Raw genomic sequence first — 22,823 nt, 5'->3', positions numbered from 1 at the left:
AATTAAATAGTATTGTTATATTAATGGGACAGCTATCGCATAACAGTAATGCTCAGCTGACCATAAGTTTAGGGAAATGATTTTCAAAGGGGATGAAGACATTTTCAATTTGGCAAACTATAAGAAAGTTGGTTTTTTTATAATGCCAGGTAAGATTATGTGGTAAAATTTCCATTTCCAGAATATTTTGTAATTTTTTTTATGGAATGTTATGTCCTTATGTGTTTGATTCCTTTTAAATGATTAATGGATTTCCAGAAGAGATATCCAGTGATGAGGAGGAGACAAATGCGAATGCTCAAGCCATGCAGTCAAATACCAGGAAAGGCGAGGAAGAGGAAGAGGACGATGACTGGGATGAAGAAGTGCTGGAGGAGACTGCTCTGGAGGGGTTCAGCACACCACTTGACCTTGACGACAGTGTGGACGAATATCAGTTTTTTACACAGGCTCTGCTGAGTATGTCTCTATGTATCTTGAGATATTTTTTGTAAACTTTTTTATGATAGAGGTCATTTTGGGATCTGCTCAAAAACTGGTCCAGACTCTTTTAAAAATGCATTTTTATTACAAAAATGTCTAAACATGCAAAATGACAGATGAATGTAATGAAACATTCATCAGCCAGTCTCAGCAGCTTTTGTTGTCCTAAAGTTGTGGCAGGGTGAGCTTGTAGCTTATCCTCGCAGAAGAATTTCAGAAGTATCTACAGATACTGTCCATCCTCTTGGCATAAATGGGCAGGCATGGCCACAGCGAGATACTTTAGGCACATTTTACTTAAGGCTTGTGGTCACACACCTATTAGTAATTAGTAATTAGAATTAGTAATTCACTCACCTACAATCCCCATGGGAATGAAAGAGCCACTTGCCTTAGAGCCACTCTCTACTTCAGCAATTTACCAATTTTATAGAGCAAAAGACACCATAAATATAAAGGACTAGCTGGGCATGGGTGACACATGCCTGTAATCTGGGCACTTGGCAGGCTGAGGCAGAAGGATTGCTCTGAGTTCAAGGCCAGCTTGAACTACATAGCAAAATCCTGTCAAAAAGACAAAATTTTATACACACACACATGTGACTCATTTAAAAACTGGAAGAAAATATTTGTCTTAAAATGTGCACATACCTATAATCTCAGCATTCAGGAGGCTGAGGCAGCAGAATCACTGAAAATTCGGTGCCAGCCTGGGCTATAAAGTGAGTTTAAGGCCAGCCTGAACTGCATAGCAAATCCCTGTCTCAAAAGATATACAAGATATGCACTATTCAAATCTCTTCTACATTTGGATACACTAGTAAACTACTACACAAATGGGAGATTTAAATAGAAACTTTACAGAATAGTGATGAGCCAATGAAGATATTTAGAAAATTATTAGTCATAATGAGAAAAATCCCACTAATGTTTATTATTTGTGTTTTGAACAAAGTGAGCCTTTTTTAGGTAAGATATTTTTACAACAAGGCAGTATCCGTGTAACAATGACAATGCTGTATTCAGTATTACTGCAAATACCATTAATGGGGTGAAATGCCTCAGGGCTTTGATTGAAAGTTAGCAGGAACTGAAGGTAGAGAACTCAGGGACTAGTACCGCCATACAAGGACAGCGAAAGAAGTGTCAATGCCGAGGAGGAGATCAGGGTGCTCCCAGGCATGTTTCTGGACCCAGTACCATCCTAACCCCTGGGGATGCAGCCCTGGGCTAGGCACAACACGGTAAAAGTGCGCTTGCATGGTGCTTCAGTGGCATCTTTGTGCTGGGACACACAGGCTACCACGTAGGGAAGGAGCCCTGTGTAAGAAGAACAGAGGCCTGCAGTGGCCTCTGCCTTGCTGTGGAGTGTTGCTGAGTGTGTTCTGCAAGGTTCTGACCTGGACTCTGTAGTTTGCTTCCGAGGATTTGTCAGGTGATGTGCAAATGAGCCAGGTGCGTGTGTGCGTGTGCGATCTGAATGTAGGGACCCAGTATTACACAGTTGTTAAGTTCAGTGGTAGGATGCTTGTTTAGGCAGCATTTATTCTAAACAGAAAGAATGGTTGGGGGGTGGAGGGTAGAATTTTATGCAAAGAAGAGGATAGGCATGGTCAGTGAGTCAAAGTGTTTAGGTGGTGATTTATTTTTTTAAGTATTGGCCTTCGTACTGAGCCATACTCCCCAGCCCTTTTTTTTAACTTTTAACTTTGAGACAGGGTCTTGCTAAGTTGCTCCGTTTCCAGGCTGGGCTCACATTTTCCATCTTTCTGCCTCAGCCTCCCAGAGTGCTGTGATTACAGGTGTGCACTATTGCACCTACTAAAGGTGCTAAGGGCTCACAGTGGTTACCTGGGAAACTAATAGAAATAGTGATAGAAATGGAGACATGAGGCGGGCTTGGAATGAAAATGTTAAATTGGCTTTTAGTTGTGTTGTGTTTGAGGTGAGCTGCTGAAATGGAAAGGCCCAGTAGGTTAAGGGAAGGCTCAGCCTGAAGGTATGGATTGGAGTCTTGCTGTGGAAGCCATGCTGAAGCTGCAGCATGTGAGTTCCCCAGGAAGAGGTTAGTGCAGTCCTCCAGGTGTTCCCCAGGTCAGGCCTCAGGGAGACAGAAGGTAGAGGCGGTGGAGACTACCTGCAGCAGAGCTCAGCAGGGGCTCAGAAGTGACCCTGCGCCACTCGGGCTCCCAGGCTTTGACTGTGCCACCTGTGCTCTGTGAGGTAGTAATTGGCTCTGCATTCTCTCCTTTCTGCCTCCACCTCCTGCATCCTGAACCACAGCTGTGCAGAGTCGAGATGCTGCCTGGTACCAGCAGCTGACGGCCCCACTGAGTGACGACCAGAAGAGGATGCTGCAGGAGGTGTACGCATTGGCAGAGCACCGAAGGACAGTGGCAGGTCAGTTGGTCACCTCCACAGTGGCGTGCATGTGGCACAGTGCTGGGGGTTAGCCTTTGATGTGCCAGGTGGCATCCAAATAGTATTTTTTTATTGTTAAAGGCGGGATGTGGTGGCACATGCCTGTAATCCCAGCACTCAGAAGGTTGAGGCAGGACAGTCTTTGCAAGTTCAGGGCCATTGTGAGATCTTATCTCAAAAAATAAACAAGAAAATTTTAGAGACCAGTCCTCATGATAAGGAAGAATTGTCATTGTTGAATAGTTGTTTTTTAACCATCCATCATAATTCCTGAGCTCTGCAAAAACCTGTGCTTCATTAATTCTTATAAGGAGCTTGTACTTCTAGCAATGAAATCATGCCAGCTTTCTGTTGTAGTGACAAAATACCTGAGAAAGTCAGCTTATAAGGGGAAGCAGGCATTTTTGGCTCGACGCTTTAGTGCCTGTTCCGTGGCCCTCCTGGATCTGGTTCTGTGACGAGGCAGCGCTTCACAGCAGGAGCATGTGGTACAGGAAAGCTGCTTCCCTCGAGGCCACTGGAGAGCAGAGGAGAAGGGGATAGGGGCTGGCATCCCAGTGTGCCCTTCAAGAGACAGCCACAGGGACTGGGCTCTTCCTCCTCCTCCTCGCACTGGCCTCCTGAGACCTCCATAACCTGGTGACCACACCTTTAACGTGGGATCTTTGGAGGACATTTAGGTGCTGAATCAGGTTCTCCATCTCTATTTGTTGGGATTTATGTGCTGATAACTATTATTTTCCAGTCTTAAATTGGATGAATTCTTTTATATTGAGATTATTCTAGTCACTCCTAGGTTACCAATGGAAAAGATTTCACAAAAAAATGTTAGTAGGACACATGAACAGTGCATCTAGAGTTTATAGCGCACTGGTTCTTTCACAGAGATTCAGGTATTCAGATTGTCTGTGAGGTGTTTGAGTACCCTTTTGTCCATAGAGACAGCCAGCATTGAGACTTGTTTTATTTCACTCATTTGAAGCAGCTTTTCTGTGATAATAAAAAATTCCATATTGACGTGGATCTCTTAAAGGCTAACATTAACTCTGGCAGAGTGACTATTACCAGGGACTGTGTTTCTTCACAAGTCTTAAGTGTGTGACAGTGATGGTGAATCTGTCAGAGCTTTTGGTGATGCACAGCTGGCTGTAGCATGTGTGCTGGGGCCACCCCTGCTATATAAAGAATCTGGCTGTCAGATTATTTCCAAGTTTGTCATCTTAAAATTCTCTTCTGTTTTTTGATTTGTTTGTTTGTTTTTGTTTTAAATACTAGAGGCAAAGAAGAAGATTGAGCAGCAGGGTGGCTTCACATTTGAAAACAAAGGTATTCTCTCTGCATTTAACTTTGGAACTGTGTCCAGCAACAACTGAAGTGAGAACATCAGCTGACCACGGTCACCGATGTGTGTGATTCCACAGGGTGTGAGGGCAGGGGTGGAGCTGAGTATTGCTTTTCAGGGCCTCCTGCCACACCAGTTACTGCCTGGCACCCCATAGCACTCCGTTCCCTGAGGCCCCTTCTCACCCTGAGTGCTGTGTTTTCAGCAGCTACTGTAACACAGGACTGTGGGGAAGAACAGAATCATTGCGTTGAAAGGACAGCCATCTGTTCCACAGGCTGAAAGCCCCGGCGGTTTTTAGAGGATTGGATCAACTTGCACGTCTCAGGTTTTTGCCATGCAGAATCAATAGATTTATGCGGATAACAGTGCCTTCTGTTGTACATGAATTATCAGAAACATTTTTTGGAGTGCATTGCAATTTTTTAAAGCATAAAACGTATTTCTAGATATAATGTAAACCTTGGTTACATGTTGACTTATTCTGCATTTTACTCTGTGAAATTTACTGTTAGGCAGTTAGCTGCAGGTCACGCTGGTTTCAAAACCACCCCTGCTACCTGCACCCACCTGCCCACTGCCCTGCGGCAGGACACTGTCTTCAGGAGTTGTAAAATATGCACTGGCTGTGGTTTTTCATATGTTCTGTGGCTTTCAAAAGAAAAGAAGTGTCTTATTTCCCCTCCCTCCATAGTTTTCTACCTTGACAGGGGTGGTGTTTCTTTTGGAATTGGCAAAGTCCTGTATCAGTTTCCTTTCTAGCCTGGCAGTGGTAATTGCGGGAGGTGGCAGTTGCTCAGCAGCATGTGGCAGGGCCTTGCTGGTCGCTGGTGTTAGCACCACGTCTGAGGGGATTGTGACTTGCACCTGTGCAGTGATTTTATCCTTGTACTCAAAGCACCTTCTGCGCTTCTAGTAGCAGGCACCATGTGTCTTCTGAACGGGGCTCCCGTCTTCAGTGACTCACCATTCCAGCTGTGTTGGGCCAGGGTCCAAAGCATTTTATAATGGCATTTTTAATTTAACAAAAGAGCCAAACAAATCTACTTTTCTGTTTTCTCACACATCTGAAAATTTTCCTGCCTAATTTGTTTTAGTCATTATAGCTCATTGGCTTCTTAAGTTTTCTAAGCATTGAGTATGTTGGTCATCTTCATTCTTGATTTAAAATGATCTACAGAGAATATTGCAGATGGGAGGTTTTTCTGAATTATTCAAGACTGGAACATGGAATGCTGTGTTTTCATTCGGTTCAATGAAGTGTACCTTAAAAACTTAGCATGTCACAAGGTGTGATAATTCCTTTTTTTTTTTTTTTGTGGAATGTCTGCAAGTCAAATTTCCCATCTGAGACTGGGAGAAGTTTTCCCCGGGTGCTTCTCCTGTTACCATCCCTTATTCACATTAAGTGTTTAAAATTTTAGGTTATTTAATTCATATAGAAGTAGCCCAAACAGCCATGATTTGGGAGTTAAAGAGCGTCCACTGTCCCCCCAGTTATCTGGGCGGTGGAGCTGAGCGCCTGTCACCACCCCTGCCAGGGGAAGACGGCAGGGGTGTCTTGGAAGGTCTCGGAACTCTCGTATCCCACATGGTTTACTTTTAAGGTAAAGACAATGCCTTCACACTGGATTGTACAAGGCATGTGGTTTTAGAGCTTTATTTTGTGATGTATTGTCTTCTGCAGTATTAAAGGGAAAAAAGTATTAATGTGCATCATTTTATCTTGTTTTTAAGCCAGGGTAGTTGTATGATTTTGTTACCAGCAGTGCTAACCCAAATGCGATCTGGTTACCTTGGAAATGCAGGAACTTACATGAATGTACTGTAAAATAAAATGCGAACTGACCCCAGGATTGTGGTCTCTCCTTGTGGAGCATTCTCTCAGGGGCAGAGGTAGCTTCGGCGGGTGGTGACTGCTGGCCTGGTGAGCAAGGTGGCTTCATCTGGGAGGCCACAGGTTTTCATATGAGCTCACAGGAACTGCAGAACTGGGGAGTGGTCAAAAGCCTTGACCCATTCATTGCCCAGGGCCTCCCGATGGAAGCTTGGGGAAAGCACAGGTCACTCAACCACAGCAGCACATGGCAAGAAGGGGAATGGCGACTAAAATGGAGCCATTGTGTAATGGCTACAAGTAAGAGGAGTGGCCAGGATGGGCCGGGAAGACTCTAGCCTTTTGATTCCTGATACGTCCCTGGGTGACAGTAAGTAAGAGCCTTCAGCCCCACCCCTGAAGTATGTAGGCCAACCTGAGTCAGTGCATTTTAAAGCAGTGACAGTTTCTGAGGTAGAAAACAGTTATTTCATGGGCATGGCAGCACTCACCTGGACTCCTAGCACTTGGGAAGCTGAGACAGGAAGGATCACTGTGAGTTTAAGGCCATCCTGGGTTAACTGAGTGAGTTCAAGGCCTAAGCTACAAAGTGAGACCTTGTCTCAGAAAAAGAAAAAAAAAATCTTTAAATTGCCCATTAAGTAGTAGAATTAAGTATCACACAGTTTTCTATAGAGGAGACTGAAAACTATAATAAATCCATGGAAGAAATCAAAGGACGCTTGGCCATGTGTTAAGGACCCCTTCCATCTACACATGTACACACACTTGCACATGTGATTCGTCTGTCAAATCCAGGCACACCTTCCATGGTGACCTTCCTCCACTCCCCACCGGGTTGAATGTATGCTGCTAATGCTGACCCGGCGAGGAACATCTTGAGCAGTCTACTGTTGATGGAGGCTGCAGAACCAGAGGATGGTCTGTCCTTCGTGGCTGGACCACACTTGAAAAGAAGCACTGCAATCATGGCTGATTGCATGGCTGATTGCACGGAGCAGCAGTGTCACTGGTGGCAAGGCGGCCAGCCCGACCTGCTGGTGGAGGAGGGAAATGGCTGTGTGGTGGGGAAGGGGTGCAGGCTTTGACCTCAGGGAAGGGGAGTACATGTCCATTCCCCAGGGTGAAAAGTGGCCCACATAGAGGCCACCCCGCTGAGAAAGCAATTTCCCCACTAGAGGGGCCTTGAGACTTCCCACAGGGCCTGGAACTTACTGAGCAGGAGCAGACTCCCGGAGGAGCTCCCACAGATTGAAGGGAGTGCCTGAGGGACGGGAGCCTCTCCACGGTGGCTCTTGTCCCAGCGCACACTTCTGCTGCAAGCAAGTGAGGACAGTACTCTCTCTCTGCAGTCAGGTTTTCCTGGACCCTTCCTGCAGCTGCCCCTTCTTGCTGATTTCCCTGCAGTCTGATTCCTCCAGTCTCACCTCCTCCCAGAGTCTCATGCTCTCCCAGAGCATGCCAGGAGCTAGAATTTCCCCCTTTTCTCACCACTGTTTTGTTTTGCCTTGAATTGTTCTTGTCCTCGGTACAGACTTGACTGTGTTACAGACTTACAAGGTGTTTTGTAGACATGTTTGTGGTACTCATAATGCCTTGCACTGGTGGCCAACATGGTTAATAGAATGAACAAATGGGTAATTGAGTCTGAGGCTCTGCCAAAGAGTTTGGAGTTGAGAAGCACATCATGGGCTGCAAGACCTAGAGACAGTGGACTCCTGGGGAGGCCTTCACTGCAAGAGAAGGGTGCGGGGGTCACTGTGGGTCTGCTTCCTCTTACTATGTACAGTGCGGTCTTCATGCGCTGAGGCATTCAAGGTAGTTTCCTTTAGTTCTATGACATAGCAGCCCTTTCTCTTAACTCCCCATCCTTTCTATTTAATTTCTGAGTTTGTCCATCCCAGTGATATCACTGCTTCACTCTGCACATCCAAGCACCACATTTCACTGATGCTATCTTTAGAACATATTCCAGGTCTTTCCTTCTTTGTGTGTTAGCTCTGTGGAAGCCACAACCATCTCTGGCAATGTTCTAGTATCTCTAAATCTCAGAACTGACACCCTTGCTCCCACATCCCAACTCACTGTCATTGCCTGTTCTCACAATAGAAGGAAATTTCAGAAAGCACCCACCAAAGGTAGCCGCCTCACTAGGGGTTCCTGTAGCTTGGCACCATGGCCCATCCCTGGGTTAGATGGGACCTGAAATGTTGCCTACCCAGGGAGTCACACAGTAAGGATGAAGCCCCTCTCCAGTGTCTGGAGCAGTTTCTCATGCAGCTGGCATGGGCAATTCAATCCTGAGACTGGAGAGAACTGGCCTCCAGGTCACACTGCAGGAGGCATCTCCAAAGCATGTGCATCTGTGGGGACCTAGCATATTTAGTCTGAGAGAGTTTCTCTATACCATGCTTTCTAGTCTCCCCTCCACCCCAAGGGCAAAAGTTCAGTCCATCTGATGTCATGGCTTTCCTTTCTGGCTGGGAACATGTCCTAAGCTGTGCAGATTCAAGTGGTTGCTCAAGTGACAGCTGATGCTCTCTATGGGATTTGATGAAACTCTTGAACTCAAGACTGAGAAGGAGACCAGTGGTGGCTTTTTCTCTCTCACCTTCAGAGTGTCTTACAAGTGAAGCCTCAGTGCCCTATTTGTGCTTGTCCCACTTGGGATTTCACCTGTCAGAGAACACAGACCCTCTAATGTTTCCCTACTCTGATGCTAGGATGTTAGGAAGAATGGGGAGGAGAGAGGAGCCTGGTGTGTTCTGCCACATATGGGCCAGGGCAGGGGGGTGGTGCTGGGGGGTGGTGTTGGGGGTGGGGGAGAAGTGCGCTGACTTCTGCTTTCCTTCTTACTTAGCTAAAATCTCTAGATTTCTAAGAAACTGAGGTCCTCTCGTGTTTACGGGTCCTCAGAGACACAGAGCTTTGGGGTAGATTTTTTTAGTAAAGTTCTGCTGTTGTGTACAACTTCTTTTCTTGATTCCCTGATAATAGCAATGTACCAGGAACAAAGAGGCTGTTCTGGTTCATGAAGCAAAATATGTGCATGCATGCACACTCACTGTCACACACACACACACACACACACACACACGTACACACACAGCAACCGCTCCAGGCAGTTACATGCTGGGAAATGGGGTGGCCTTATATGTGGAATGACCCAGAGTTGGGGTGCATCTGCAGTGTGACTCTGGTTGGAACAGGCCCCTCATGCAGCCTGACACCCATTTGGGGTTTGCCTGTGGCATGACCCTGGTTGCCGTGTTTTCTTTTTCTGGTCTTTATCTCTTTCCAGAAGTACACAAAAGAGACTTTAAAGGCATGTAGTAAACCTTATATGATTCCTAACTCAATGTCTGCATCCAAAACATCACCTTTGTTATATTTTATGAACTTGGGACCAACTAAAGATACAAGATTTTAAAAAGCTGATTATTTTTTCCAAAGGTAAATTAGTAAAAAGACAAAATCTCAAAGCTCTTCTCTCACCTTCTCAGTCTTACTGAGACTATATAGTGTTAACAGAAAAGGTATTCAGAGTGGCTTACAAATAAAGGATGGTTGTATCGCATAAAGGTTATGTATGATTGGGTTGCTGTGTTGTGTCTCTGTGTGTCAGTTTTCAAGTGAATCTGCTATTTTAGTTGGCATATGGATAAGTAGCACTCATGATATAGCCCAAATATCTTTTCGCATGGCTTAATAGAGAGTTAACAAGCTAAGAATAAAGATATCTTTAAAGTGGGTAACATATTTCCATCTGGTTGTTTATAAATGTAGTGTCTATTATTATTTTCGTACATCAGTTTCAGAGTTTTTCCTCGGTTAAAGATAATATGTATGGAGGCTGGGGATTTAGCTCTGCAGCATATGCGCCTGCCTTGCAAGTGTGTGGTCATGAGTTTGATACCTGGTACCAATAAAAAAAAAAAGATAGGGGCTGGGGATTTAGCTCAGCAGCAGAAGCGCCTTGCAAGCAGGCAGTCGTGAGTTCGATCCCTGGTACCGATAAAAACGAAAAAGACCAAAAAAAAAAAAAAAAAAAAAAGATAAAAAACAAAACAGATAATATGTATGGCCGAGTGTGGTGGCACACACTTGTTATCCCAGCACTTGGGAGGCTGAGGAATGAGGATCGCTGTGAGTTCAAAGCAGCCTAAGACTACACAGTGAGACCCTATCTCAAAAAAAAAAAAAAAAAAAAAAAAAAAAAAAAAAAAAAGAAAGAAAAAGAAAAAAAGACGATATGTATAGCTTAAAGTGCTCAGTGCTATAGTTTGGTTTTCATGTGTCATCCAAAGCTGGCTAGGAAATACTTCATTTGGCTATAATTAAAAGGTTAAACTTTCTAGGTCTAAAGCACTCAGGTTTTCTTAAAATGTTCTTGCTTAAATTAAAAGACAAAAGTTCTACATTTTACTAAGATAGTTCCTTGTGATTTTCATTGTTAGGCTTTTGGTTACTTAAAAAATTGAGTTTATGAACTTGGGACCAATTTAAGATACGAGAATTTAGCTCAGTGGCATAAGCACCTGCCTGGCAAGTCTGAGGCTATGAGTTTATCCACAGTGTCAAAAAAGTAAAAATAAAAAGTAAAAAAATTGAGTTTTAAAAGTTGAAGGTTAGGGCCAGGGATTTAGCTCAGTGGCATAAGTGCCTGCCTGGCAAGCATGAGGTCATGAGTTCGATCCCCGGTACTGAAAAAAAAAAAAAAATGTTGACAGTTGTTTAAGTATTGGCTTGTAAAGTGTTTTCAATAATCAATTTATGAACTACTATTATCTTAGTTTATAACACACCCTATATATATCTGAGACTGTATCTGAAACTATACACACACATATATTCCCTGCTGAAAACAAGATATGCTGTGAGTGTAAGTTTTAAAGTTATATGTATATGGAGTTATGCCCACATAAATTTAATCTGGTTGTGGTAGCACACACCTGTAATTTCAGCACTCAGGAGGCTGAGACAGGAGGATTACTGTGAGTTTGAGGCCAGCCTGGGGTACACAGTGAGTTCAAGACCAACCTAAATTGCATAGTGAGACCCTGCCACAAACAAATACCCCAAAACTGTGTAAGTTTAATATATACAAATAACTAATAAGTGCTCTGTTTTATACAGTATATAACTAGTAATTAAGTATAAAATAATTTTTTTGCCATCTCTTTAAATTTGGTCCTGCTATTTAAAGCTTGATCTGTATCTGCTAGCTTTGATGAAATGAGCATTTTAATTATTGTATAAATGAGATACACTTGTATATTGGATAATGTGTATAAATCTAAAGATGTCCTTTAATTCTTGATGCTATAGTTACACACTATGAACTTGTTAAAGGAATCTAAATTTAGCCTTCGGAATAAAAACTAAGTAAATATATGTAAAGATTTCTATATAGCTGTGATGCTAATTACTGCTAACCTCATGGTATATTAAATACATTTTGTTTTCTCCAATGAAATGTATAGGTCTTTTTAAATGCAGGATTTGAGAAAGACATCTTATACTGATGGTCTCCAACTGTAGTTGTCATGATGATGGGCATTTTCAGATTTATATTTATGTGATTGTTATATAATCATGTGATGGTAGTTAGGTGTGCCTGTGCCTTACACAGGCGGGGCAATGTCAGTATAATGATTAGAGATTAAGTATTAATAACCTGTAAAGTGCGGCTATAAACAAGCATGATCTACTTAACTGGCACTCTATTAAAAGTTAACAAACTTAGGTAACCATTCCTTTATGTCATTTAATATTTTGTAATTGAAAAAGAGTGACTAGCTAAAAAGGTATTTTATATTAATATGGGAATTTACTTATATTTTTAAAGACAAAAGATCTAGTGGTTCTAGTACTGTACCAACCCTAATTGTTCCACTAACGTGCTGTTTACTCTTGATTTAAAATTTTCCTAGTAAACCTTTGTTAACATTCTACAAAATGTTGACTTCTAAGATAGTCATGATGGAAAAATATATAGCAGTTCTCTGACTGTGCTTTATATTTCAAAGTGCTTGATTTCCAGATGGAATTGTAACAGTTAAGTCCCCATTCCCACTTCAATACTGGTGTTCAGCTAAGCTCGGAGACCAAAGCTAGAAAGGCAGCTGGGCCAAGCAGACAGCCAATATTTTGGCACGGGCCCTCCATGGTCAAGAGGGATCCAGGACATGCAGAGACTTCTCTACATCAGAGAGGCTGAAGGACCCTGAGGACTGAAGTCAGCCAGTATCCACTACGCTCAAAAGAAGGTGACCAAAGGGGAATGTCCCTGCGGTTCCAAAGGAAGCCATGTAGTCTAATGAAGGCCATGACCCTTCCTGGCAGATGACACGATTGGGAGAGGAAAAACTGAAAGAGCCAGGAGGCTCTGCCCAAGGCCCCAAAGGTAATGTCTAAGGAGCCTGAACTGACTTTGAAATATACATAGAGAATGTGATTAATTTTGCTTAACATAGGTCTCACTTTGACTTGGACTTAAACATCCAAAGGCAAAAATACAAACAAAATTATGAAGAGTAACGGTAATATTAAACAAATGCTTGGCTAACTATATAGCAGGGGCAACTCTGCCAGTTAGCATTCCTTTGTTGGAACAAAGAACCCATACTTATCATAAGTGGAGCAATGCCACTCAGAATGTAGGGTGGATTCCTACCCATGGTTATAATCACACCATTGAGATGCTGACTTGTTTGCTACTGGCTGTAGGCAAGAGCTGGGGGAAGATGGGCAGCACCAAGTAATACCCAGTGGCCCTGTGGTACAAACTTGTGCCTTCAGGATGGGTAGGGAGATGTACATTAGGGTGCCCAAGTGTCCAAGGGTGCCAGGTTGGAACCATAGGTCGGCTAGTACCCTTTCAGTCCTGAGGCATTGGTGGACCAAGTCAGTTTTCCCTTGGCATAATCATCTTCATCATCTGGCTGCTGTCTTCATTACTTGGTTAGGACCTGAGGATATAATGTGATACACTGAATCTCTTACTCACTATACACGAAGATGTATCTCATTATTAAATTCAGAAGTAAAGATGACGAGAAAAGCCATTTTACAAAACCAAAGGGCTCATGGTGGAATTTGTGTCATTATCAACACTGAATGTCACATGTACATTCCTGATAACTCCACAGATGTGTCCTCTGTGTTGTGAGGTCTGCATTCACAGATCAGCAAAACATCAGGGTTTGCCATGGCTCCAAGGACTGGCAAGCATCCCAGTTCCCCTAAATGAGCTGGTGTGAGAAAGTCCTTGTTTTCCTGGCTGAGACACCTTGCTTTGGAATTCTTGTCCATTGCAGGGATTCACTGCTGTTGGCTAGTATCTCATGGTCCATGCCTCTTTCAGACTATTGAAAGATGATGGTTCTTCAAAAGATAAACCCCAATTTTCCTTTGCCACCTTTACATCAGCCAGGAGGAGACTTTCTGTCCCTGGCTGGGTCGGACTGCGAGGGTATTTGTAAGCGCCACCACTATTTGCTTTCTGCTCTCTGCCCCATTTTCTCTTTAGAACCCCCCAAATACTAGTCTTAAAAACCTCATTTGTTTTATGGCCTATAGATTTTAGTTTAGATGCTTAGTTAGCAGTTAGAATTCAAGCAGTGAGCGAGCTTTGGTCAAATCCCCAAAAGGCTTCCTCTTCTCACTTAATTGGCTGTAAAAACTATGAAAAGGAAACAAACAGGTTTTATCTCAAGGTAACCAAACTGCCCAGTGCCCACATTCTGTGTGTCAATTAACCAGATGTGCAAAAAAGTCTCGTAACATTCCAAAGCAATGACAGTGCTGTAAATGAAAGGGTTTTGGCCCGGTTGGATACTGTAGCTGGTAAAGCCAGGAAGCTCCTATCTCCCCCACACCCCTTAGGAATTGCCTCTGGCGCCAAACTAAGACCAATGGGCTACCTGTACATCCCTAATTCCCCCTTGGGTTCTGCCCCAGACCGAGGCTACTTATGTGCCTCACTCCACGTGTTCCACCACGGAGAGATCGCAGGCCCTGGGGTGGAGATGCCACGCCCCAGGGGGTCGGGGGTGTCTCTCCCCGCATTCCCAAAATAAAGGTCATTTATATTTTATACTTCTTATCTTTTCAGCTGCCGCTGGTCATCCTCCTCCTCCTTCCCCCCACAGTTCTATCAGTAAGAAGGTGGTAGCCATGGTCATCCCTGACCTAGTGAACTCATACACGGGTATATGAGAAAAGAGAACAGGGTTGGGGATTTAGCTCAGTGGTGTAAGTGCCTGCCCGGCAAGTGCAAGGTTGTGAGTTCAATTCCTGGTACCAAAAAAAAGAAGGAATCAGCACCAGCCAGTCAGCCAGTAGTAGAAGTTTCTATAGTATAGCCTAGGCTGACAGACCACTGCCGTTTTAATAAACCTCACTTGTTTCTAGAATCTCAGTGTCCTATGGGTCAATTTCTGGAGCACCCCATAACAGAGCCTACATCTGTCCTCAGCCTGAAGCAGTCACTGAAGACAGACCATCAGTCTTCTGCACTCCTTTAAGAATGAGGGACTGAGCTGGGCGTGGTGGCCCATGCCTATAATCCCAGTGATAGAACTGTGGGGGGCTGTCGGTGGCTGAAAAGATAAGTATGAAATAAAATGACCTTTATTTTGAGAATGCGGGGAAAGACACCTCCGACCTCCTGGGGCGCGGCATCTCCCCCTGAGGTCGATGATCTCTCCGTGGAACACATGGAGTGGGGGCATACATGTAGCTTAAAAGGTTGGGGGGCATTAGGGATGCACAAGTAGCCCATTGGTATAATTTTGGCGCCAGAGGTAAATTCCTAGGGGGTGGAAGATAGGAGCTCCTTGGTTCCACCTGAGGCTTTTCCAGCTACTGTGTCCTGTCTGGGCCAAAACTCTTTCACCCAGCATTCGGGAGGATGAAGCAGGAGAATCATCTCGAGTTCAAGACTAGCCTGGGCTACAAAGTGAGCTCAAGGTCTGCCTGAGCTGCATAGAGAGACCCTGTTTCCAAAAAAAAAAAAAGAATGAAGGACTGAGGTCTCACAGAGGGGAAATGGGGACAGAAGAAATAAAACTAGGTAAGAAAGGAGATAAGGGAATAAAGATTTTAAAAATGTGCCTTTATGAAACACTACAGCTTTAAGACACAAAATCAGTTTTATTTCCTTTTATTCCTTATCTCAAACTGGATACCTGGGAAAGTCCCTTTCAGCTGCAGAGTGGTCTGCCCAGTCCCTTTCACTTGCAAATGTCCTCTTCACCCCTGAATGCTTGCTTGATAAGTCGGCCATCTTCTCCCACCCAGCAAGATTATTAACTTCCATAGACTTACACCACTCAAAACATGTAGGGGATCTCCAGTTTCCAACAGTATGGAGCATCACTCAGCTAAGTACCTGCAGTGTCCTGTACCTACCTCTAATGCATTCTCCTATATCTCTTTTAAAAAGATGTATAAAGACTCGTCCTGTTACAGGCAACTGAGTTACTTAGAAACACTATAAGCAGTGAGATAGGGCTAGGTCCTCTAAGGAACCAGTGCAGAAGCCCAGATACCTTGCAACTCTGGGGAAGACAGACACCTCCTGCTGTGGGCCAAGCTTCAAGAAAAAGATCAAGCAAATTCATCCATAGCCTAAGGACTGATAGTCTAAATAACTTCCTACCACCCTGAGGAAGCCAGGGGTCACCATTCCAATCCCCTAGGGAAGAGTCACTGCTCCCTAAGAATGCCTGCTATCTATGTGACTCACTTCCCCATTTGTCCCCAATTTAATCAATTTTACCTGAACTATTAATCTTATGGGCTAACTGTTGTACTCTAAGAAAACACCTTCATTATTTTGTGTATTATAGCAAACCTGCAACGTGGCTTATTAAATGTGTTTTTTTAATCCTTTTCCCCTAACTGATATGTTAAGCGACCTAATTGATATGTTGAGCAATACTCTCCTCTGTAAAGAATTGCAAGAATCTCACCTAATTGATATGTTAACCATTGTTGCCCTCTACAAACTACAGAAGTTGTGCTAAAACAAGCTATCAAGGGTTGTTAATCACTGTTAGGCACCTCTATTCTCCGCTAAAGAGCTAAAGAAAACTAGGATGGCCCACTAATTTACACTTGTTTGAAGTAACTTGCTTGTGTGCAGAGAGATTTGCGTATGAGTTTAACCCTTTACCTGACCTTGACACATAACCGCCGTTTTCTGTTCTATATGGCGCCTTATTGCCTCCTTCTCCCCTCACCTATCTATCTAGACCATAAAGAATTTGGGTTTCTGGTGACCTCTTCCCGACCCGGTGATGATCTTCATAAAATGAGCCTGCCCCAATTTTAAGAACTGTTTAGCTTCAAAGAAATTATTGGGAAATACTATGGCCCAAACCCCAATCGTTGCTTTCCTTTTGTTCTGTATGCATCAAATGAGTTAGATATCAGATCTTTGTAAAACTTAAGTTTCAGCTTCTTGTAACTCTTGACCCCTTCGCACCCACTAGCGAAAATGAGCTGTCCTGGGATAATTAACTCTCCACTTTCTTCTCCAAATATTGCTGCAGATGTGCCACTCCAAGATAATGTCAGTCTGTAGGATGGGAGTAATTTGAGAAACACCAGAAACTTCCGAGATTGTCAGAGCTAAGTGGACAGCAATACAGTCCCCAGACTCAGGTCAACAAGTTTGATGGCTCTGCAGGTTTCTTTGTCCCCCCCCCCTTTTCCTCCAGCCTCTTTTTAAAGTCCTCCCTTCAGTCTCTGGGACGCAGTCTCCAAATTGGCTCCCGGAGACTCGTCGCCAGGCCTGGAAATAAAGTCTTTGCTACCTAAATTTTTGGTCTCTTTCTTCCTGGATTTTATATCGGGGTCTGAGTTATAACACTAACCACAGTTCTGTCCTATTTATTCCCTGTCTCCCTTGAGTTCCCGTTTTCCCCACCCTGAACCCATCTCACCCCATGGTTTTACTCTATACAAGTCCCTGGAAAAGACAAGAGTTCTTGGCAACCCACTCAGGACCCCATCTGTCTCTCTTCAGACAGAAGCTTTCTTTCTCTCAATAAATATATTCTACTGTTTGAAAGAGTTTTCGGTGTGTTGAATGAGAGAATATAAAGTAAAAATAGCCTTTATTCCAAGGACGTGGAGAGAAGCCCATGACCACCAGTGGCCTGGCTTTCTCTGCCAGAACGTGGGGTATGGGATATATATATATATATAACCTCTGACGGGGGCGGTGCTTAGGGTGGGCACTGGTGATGCGCAAGCAGCCAACTGGGACCCTTTTCATGCCACCGATCTCTGGCGGCTGTAACTTATTTTAAGGCAAAATCCTTTCACTGTTAGCCTCCGTTGTTCCTAAAATTCCTTCTTTGATTTTTAGAGAACACAAACTCATACCAGACATAGTAGGTCAGGAGTTTCACTACCCTATATCATGCCTACCTCAAGAGGCTATACTAAGTTAAAGCTAGAGTGGATATTATAGTCACATTTCTTTAAATGACTTAGGTTTTCTTCTTTCAGACTAAGCTAAGCTGAAGACAGTTTACATTCAGTCTGTGTCAATTTACTCAAAGACTAATTTTTTTAAATCAACTTTATATTTTAATATGCAAGACTTTCTACAAGGCATGATCTAATGTGTTATTTATATGGCCATAAAGTCCTATTGCAAGCATGGTTGAGTTAAATTTTTATGTATTTAGGCCTTATATCAAGCTCTGCTTATAAAGTTGCTCATTTGTGGTAATGTGTTACTTGCTTAGTTGTGTAGCTGCTCAGTGGCTCAGCTCTGTTAGCTCATGTGCTGCATAGAGCTTTTTCTCAGGATCCTTCCAGAAGATTCACATGCTTCCCTGCCCTGGGATTGTATTTTCACCATCTCATGTTTATATTCAACTGGGAAATTTGATTCTCAGAGGTGTCTCGGTGTAGCATTGACTGTTGGATTAAACTATAGGAGAAATATGACTTCCAGCCTAGTAGATGTCAGATTGCCAAGTGTGTGCCCTGAAGTTGAAGAATGAATTCCAAAGGACAGTGGAGGTTAAGACTAGGGAAGCTTTATTGAGAGATAGCTCCTGAGGGACTGGAGAGGTCCCAAGTGCATTGTCACTGAGGCCCTTTGTCAGGGGTAATTTATACAGCAAAGTCACAATGTGGGAACAATGTGGGCTAAACTATACCAACCTATAGGACTACAAGTAATAAAGCTTAGCTAATACCGACACAATAAACAAGGCACATAGCAAGGGCATAGGTATAACATCATTAACCCAGGCTTATCCATGACTTCTAAAACAGGACCATTTTGGGACATGGGTTTCTGATGACTCTCTGGGCTTAATGGACTAGGGTCACTAATTACAGTTCTGTTTGTCCCTTAGGGAATTATGTAAATTAGGCTGTTGTGATTTGATTTTGAGGCCTTGTCTTCTTCAGATGCACCTCCAGGCACAATTCTGATGTCTTTATTTCTTGCTGACTTCCTTGGGGGCCCAGCTCTTATCTGACTGTAGATTAATTTATATCCAATTTAGCTGCCTATAATAAAAGCTGTGGACCAAAATCAGTTGTGTAATATAGTAACACAGGCTTTCAGCTCCCGAGTCCTATGTTGAGCTGTCACTTAGTAATGATTATTTGGTAACACAGGTAATTGTGTTCTGGTATTCTGGGAACCACTGAATTAGAGTAATAAAGTGGGCTGTCAGTCAGGTTTGACCAAAACCTTGAGCCTCTAAGAGATTTTCAATAGAATGAAATCACCAGGGTTGAGGCATACCCTAATAATCAGAGGGCTATGTTTTAAAAATGCTAAAAGTACATTTCTTTGTAGTGTGTCTATCTACCATGTACTTTTATAAGATTGTGAATGTGGTTTTCAAGGCAATAATGGCACTTGGAAGGTAAAGTTTAAGGGTGGGGCTTGTACAAACACACACACACACACACACACACACTAGTGTGTTGCATAGTGACACTTTGGTCAGTGACAGATTTCTTTTTCCTTTTTAATCAGTACCAGGGATCAAACTCATGACTGCCTGCTTGCAAGGCAGGTGCTTATGCCGCTGAGCTAAATCTCCAGCCCCCTGTGACAGATTTCTATTGCTGAAAGGATTTTGCCCTGGATGGGAAGCTGCAGTGGTTGAGGCTGGGATGTGGAACCAAGGGCTCTATCTTGAGGTTACCTTTCCCACCCCTAGGCAGTTTCCCTGTGGTACAAAATGAATTCCAATGGGCTATGTGTGCATCAGGAATGCCCCTTAGGCACCACCCCAAACCTAAGCTACATCTATGCCCCACCACCACTACCGTGTCCGGCAGAGAGAAAGCCAGACCCTGGAGGTTGTGGAGTCTCTCTCCACATTCTTAAAATAAAGGCCACTTTTATTTCATATTATCTTTTTTTTTTTTTTTTTTGTCTTTTTGAGACAGGGTCTCATTATGCAGTTCAGGTTGGCCTTGAGCTCACTTTGTAGCCCAGGCTGGTCCCGAACTCGCAAGGATCCTCCCACCTCAGCCTCCTGAATTCATATTTCTTATCTTTTTAGCTGCGCCAAAAATTCTGTCAATTGCCTGGTGACATAACTGTCTTGCTTTGTCTTAGCAAAACACATGAGAGTGAGAGAATGTCTTTAAATGAAAGATCTTCACCTGACTCCCCTCTTTTGAAACTGTAGAAATGCACAGAGCTCGCTATACATACAGAAAGCAGCTCCATCTATGAAGAAGGAACATTTGAAAGTCACCCAGCAGGAACAAGGGAGCAACCCAGGCCATGGTGGTCTCTCGCTCTGGCCTTGCACATGCTCGAGAAAAGGGGAGCTGCTGGCCTGCACCCCTGTCCTTCATACTCTCCTGGACTGCCAAGGAAGCAGGACTTTTCCTTCTCTCCAACAGTTGCACACTTATTTCATGATATTTGGTAAAATATTCTGTCATTTTAATCTCTTGGTATATTGTTTCTTGCCTTAAAAAAGGGTATTCACTGGTCAACACAATTTTTAAAGATTGTATATATCATTTTTGGCAAGCCTTTGTACTTTATCCTACTCATTTACTTTTTCCTCCCAATTTCTAATCTTTTCTTATCTATCTTTTCTTCTCCCTCTACTCCTGTTAGAAAATTTAGTTTGCAATAGAAATATGCCAGCTATACAATAAGCTCATCTACTCAGATTGTTGCAGGCAGCTGAGTTAGTTAGAAATATTATAGGTGGTGAGACAGGGCTGGGTCCTCAAAGAAGCCAGGGCAGATACCTTACAGCTGTGGGGGAAACAGACACCTCCTGCTGTGGGCCAGGTCTCAAGACAAAGGATCAAACAAATGCATCCACATCCTAAGGACTGATACTCTAATTAGCTCCCTATCAACCTGAGGAAGCCTGGAGTCACCATCCCATCCCATCTAGGGAAGAGTCACAGCTCTAAGAATGCCTGCTTTCTACCTGACTTGCTTTCCTATTTGTCCCCAATGTAATCAATTTTACCTGAACCATTAATCTTATTGGCTAGCTACAGTTATGTCCTACCTTATGTCCGACTGCTTTATGAGTCCCAGTCTTCCCTCACCTTGAACCTGACTTGCTGCATGATTTTGCTCTATAAAAGTCCCTAGAAAGGACAGAGGAGAAAAAAGGACAGAGGGTTTTTAACTTATTAGTAGAGAGCAAAGTCCAGGTGTGTAGCTTGATGCTTGATGGAGGCTTAAGAAGCAGCTCTCATAGTCAGTCTGAGACAGAGGATACCTGATGATCACTGAAATAGTTGCCTCTCGCCTTCCTTTGGGAGTAAGTTGAAAGTGATAGGGAAGTGGAGATTCTGTGCTGAATGCTCATTCAGGGTTGTCTAGAGCTAGCCCTGAGGGACCTTTGTGTGCACAGGGGAGGTGACCCAGCCATGACCTTTCAGTTGCCTGTTCCGTTTTCACTAGTTTCCAGAGATCTCTTTCTGGGAAGGAATCCACATTCCTTGGAGTGCTCAACATTCCATTGGTCATTGGTGTTGATGGGGATACATCAGGGGGTCCTGGAGAAACCTCTCCTCTGCTTTGAGAGTGGCAGCTTCCCTGAAGGCAATTACTAGCTGGCAGAGTTACCATTGTTTGGTTTTAATGTTATGTAAGAAACAACCAAAAGCCTGAACTGAATATAGACCCATTTTACAGAATTTTATCAAAGTATACTAGGTGGTACTTTAACATGATTTCTCCTTAGTGTTATCTAAAATAAGGTTAAAAACCACAGTAGTCACAAATCAAACTGTTCAAGCAAGTCTAAATGTAGCATATACAAAATAGGAATATAAGACCCTGCTACAAGAGCAAAACATACCATTAAAGAAATATCATAGAGTGATTTACAAAAGGCACAAACAGCAGCAAACAAGAATGACAATTGTCTTTACTTAATATAACTTGGCAATCAAGAAATAAAAGCAAACTCTTATCTCTTGTTAATTATTTGTTATTTTACAAAATGGAAAAATCAAAAGTATCATGTTCTGGTCACTGAGAGCCATTGTCTAGTTTTCCTTTCAAATGGCAAGTTCTCTTGAATGAGTGAATAACAAAGTTACAGAAATTGAAAGGCAGTGGCAGCTTTGACTTTGCAGCACATTTCTCCAGTGCAGTCTTTTCCATTCTTATCAAGTCTGCAACCGTGAATCTGTACTGACTTACTCGGATTAAGTCAGTTGCTGGTGTGACATTTCTTTCCTCTTCTGTTGATTTTACAGCCAAAGAAAAGCAGCTCAGTCCAATATACCCAGTGTGCTTGGGCTAAACCTTCATTTCAGGCAGGAATCTTCCAGCTCAGCTAGAGAAAATGTCTATTTTCAGCTAAAGAAATGTCTTCCTGTCAAAACCAGAGAAGTGTGTTAGACTAAGAAGATCTTTCACTTCCTTTCTATTGCAGTCATTCTGAAGCCATTTATCCTGTGCAGATTCACTGAGTCTCAATCTGTAGACCTTTGGCTGACAGCTCATCTGCTATTCCAACAGGGTATTCAGCTAATGTCTTGGTTACTTTTCTCTCATTACTGGGGCAAATTACCTGGCACCCTAAATGAAGGAAAGAGTGTTTTATTTAGCTTACAGGTTTTGAAGGTTTCAGACAATAACCAGCTGGCTCTAAGATAAGATGGCACAGGCACAGGCACTTTGAAGCAGCAGCAGAACAAAAGGGGGCAACAAGCCTCTTTACCTCCCTTATATTGTATATTTCCACCATTCCCCTCCAGGGCAGGTGTAGCACTCACAGAATCCCTGTGCCCTCCTCTTGCACAGGATCAGGATATTTACGAAGTAAGGATCCTGGCCCCCTGCTGAGTCTCTCAGGCAACTACTAAACTTCTCAAGTTGACACACTGTATCAGTCATAACAATCCACCCCTTGTCAAATTGGTAACCAGACACATTTCTTTAAGCTAGCCTCCAGATATGACATGCTTATGCTTACCACTTTGCAACTTGACCATTTTGACACAGCTTAACAATCCTTAAGAACCAGCATTAAGTCTATCAAGTCTACTATATTATAAGTCTATTATATTACAATAGAAACATAACATTTTGTTCTTGAACTCCCAAAGACTCATGCACATACAATCTGTAAGAATTGCCAAAGCCTTAACAGTTTTAGCATTGCTGAAAAGTTTAAATCCCAAGTCTTCTCTGAGATGTAAGGCAAAGCTTAGCTATAAGCTCCCATACAAATGAAAACAAAGTTAAACAGT

The 22,823-nt window shown here is 43.1% G+C and overlaps 1 protein-coding gene across 6 annotated transcripts in view; it reads left to right on the top strand.

Annotated features, from left to right (window-relative positions):
- Ipo8 (importin 8) overlaps positions 1 to 22,823 on the top strand; it is a 120,589-nt gene that overhangs the window by 79,714 nt on the left and 18,052 nt on the right. For all 6 annotated transcript variants that reach the window (XM_063254492.1, XM_003466785.5, XM_013149330.2 and 3 more), the window contains 3 exons: positions 259 to 459; positions 2,767 to 2,883; positions 4,180 to 4,230. In XM_063254492.1, the coding sequence (XP_063110562.1) occupies positions 259 to 459; positions 2,767 to 2,883; positions 4,180 to 4,230 (369 nt within the window). The remainder of the gene's footprint in view (positions 1 to 258; positions 460 to 2,766; positions 2,884 to 4,179; positions 4,231 to 22,823) is intronic.

Source organism: Cavia porcellus, unplaced genomic scaffold, assembly GCF_034190915.1.
Source record: "Cavia porcellus strain 051 isolate PalLab524CR breed Dunkin Hartley unplaced genomic scaffold, mCavPor4.1 scaffold_8, whole genome shotgun sequence".
NCBI lineage: Eukaryota > Metazoa > Chordata > Mammalia > Rodentia > Caviidae > Cavia > Cavia porcellus.
This window is presented reverse-complemented; position numbering and strand designations above follow the sequence as displayed.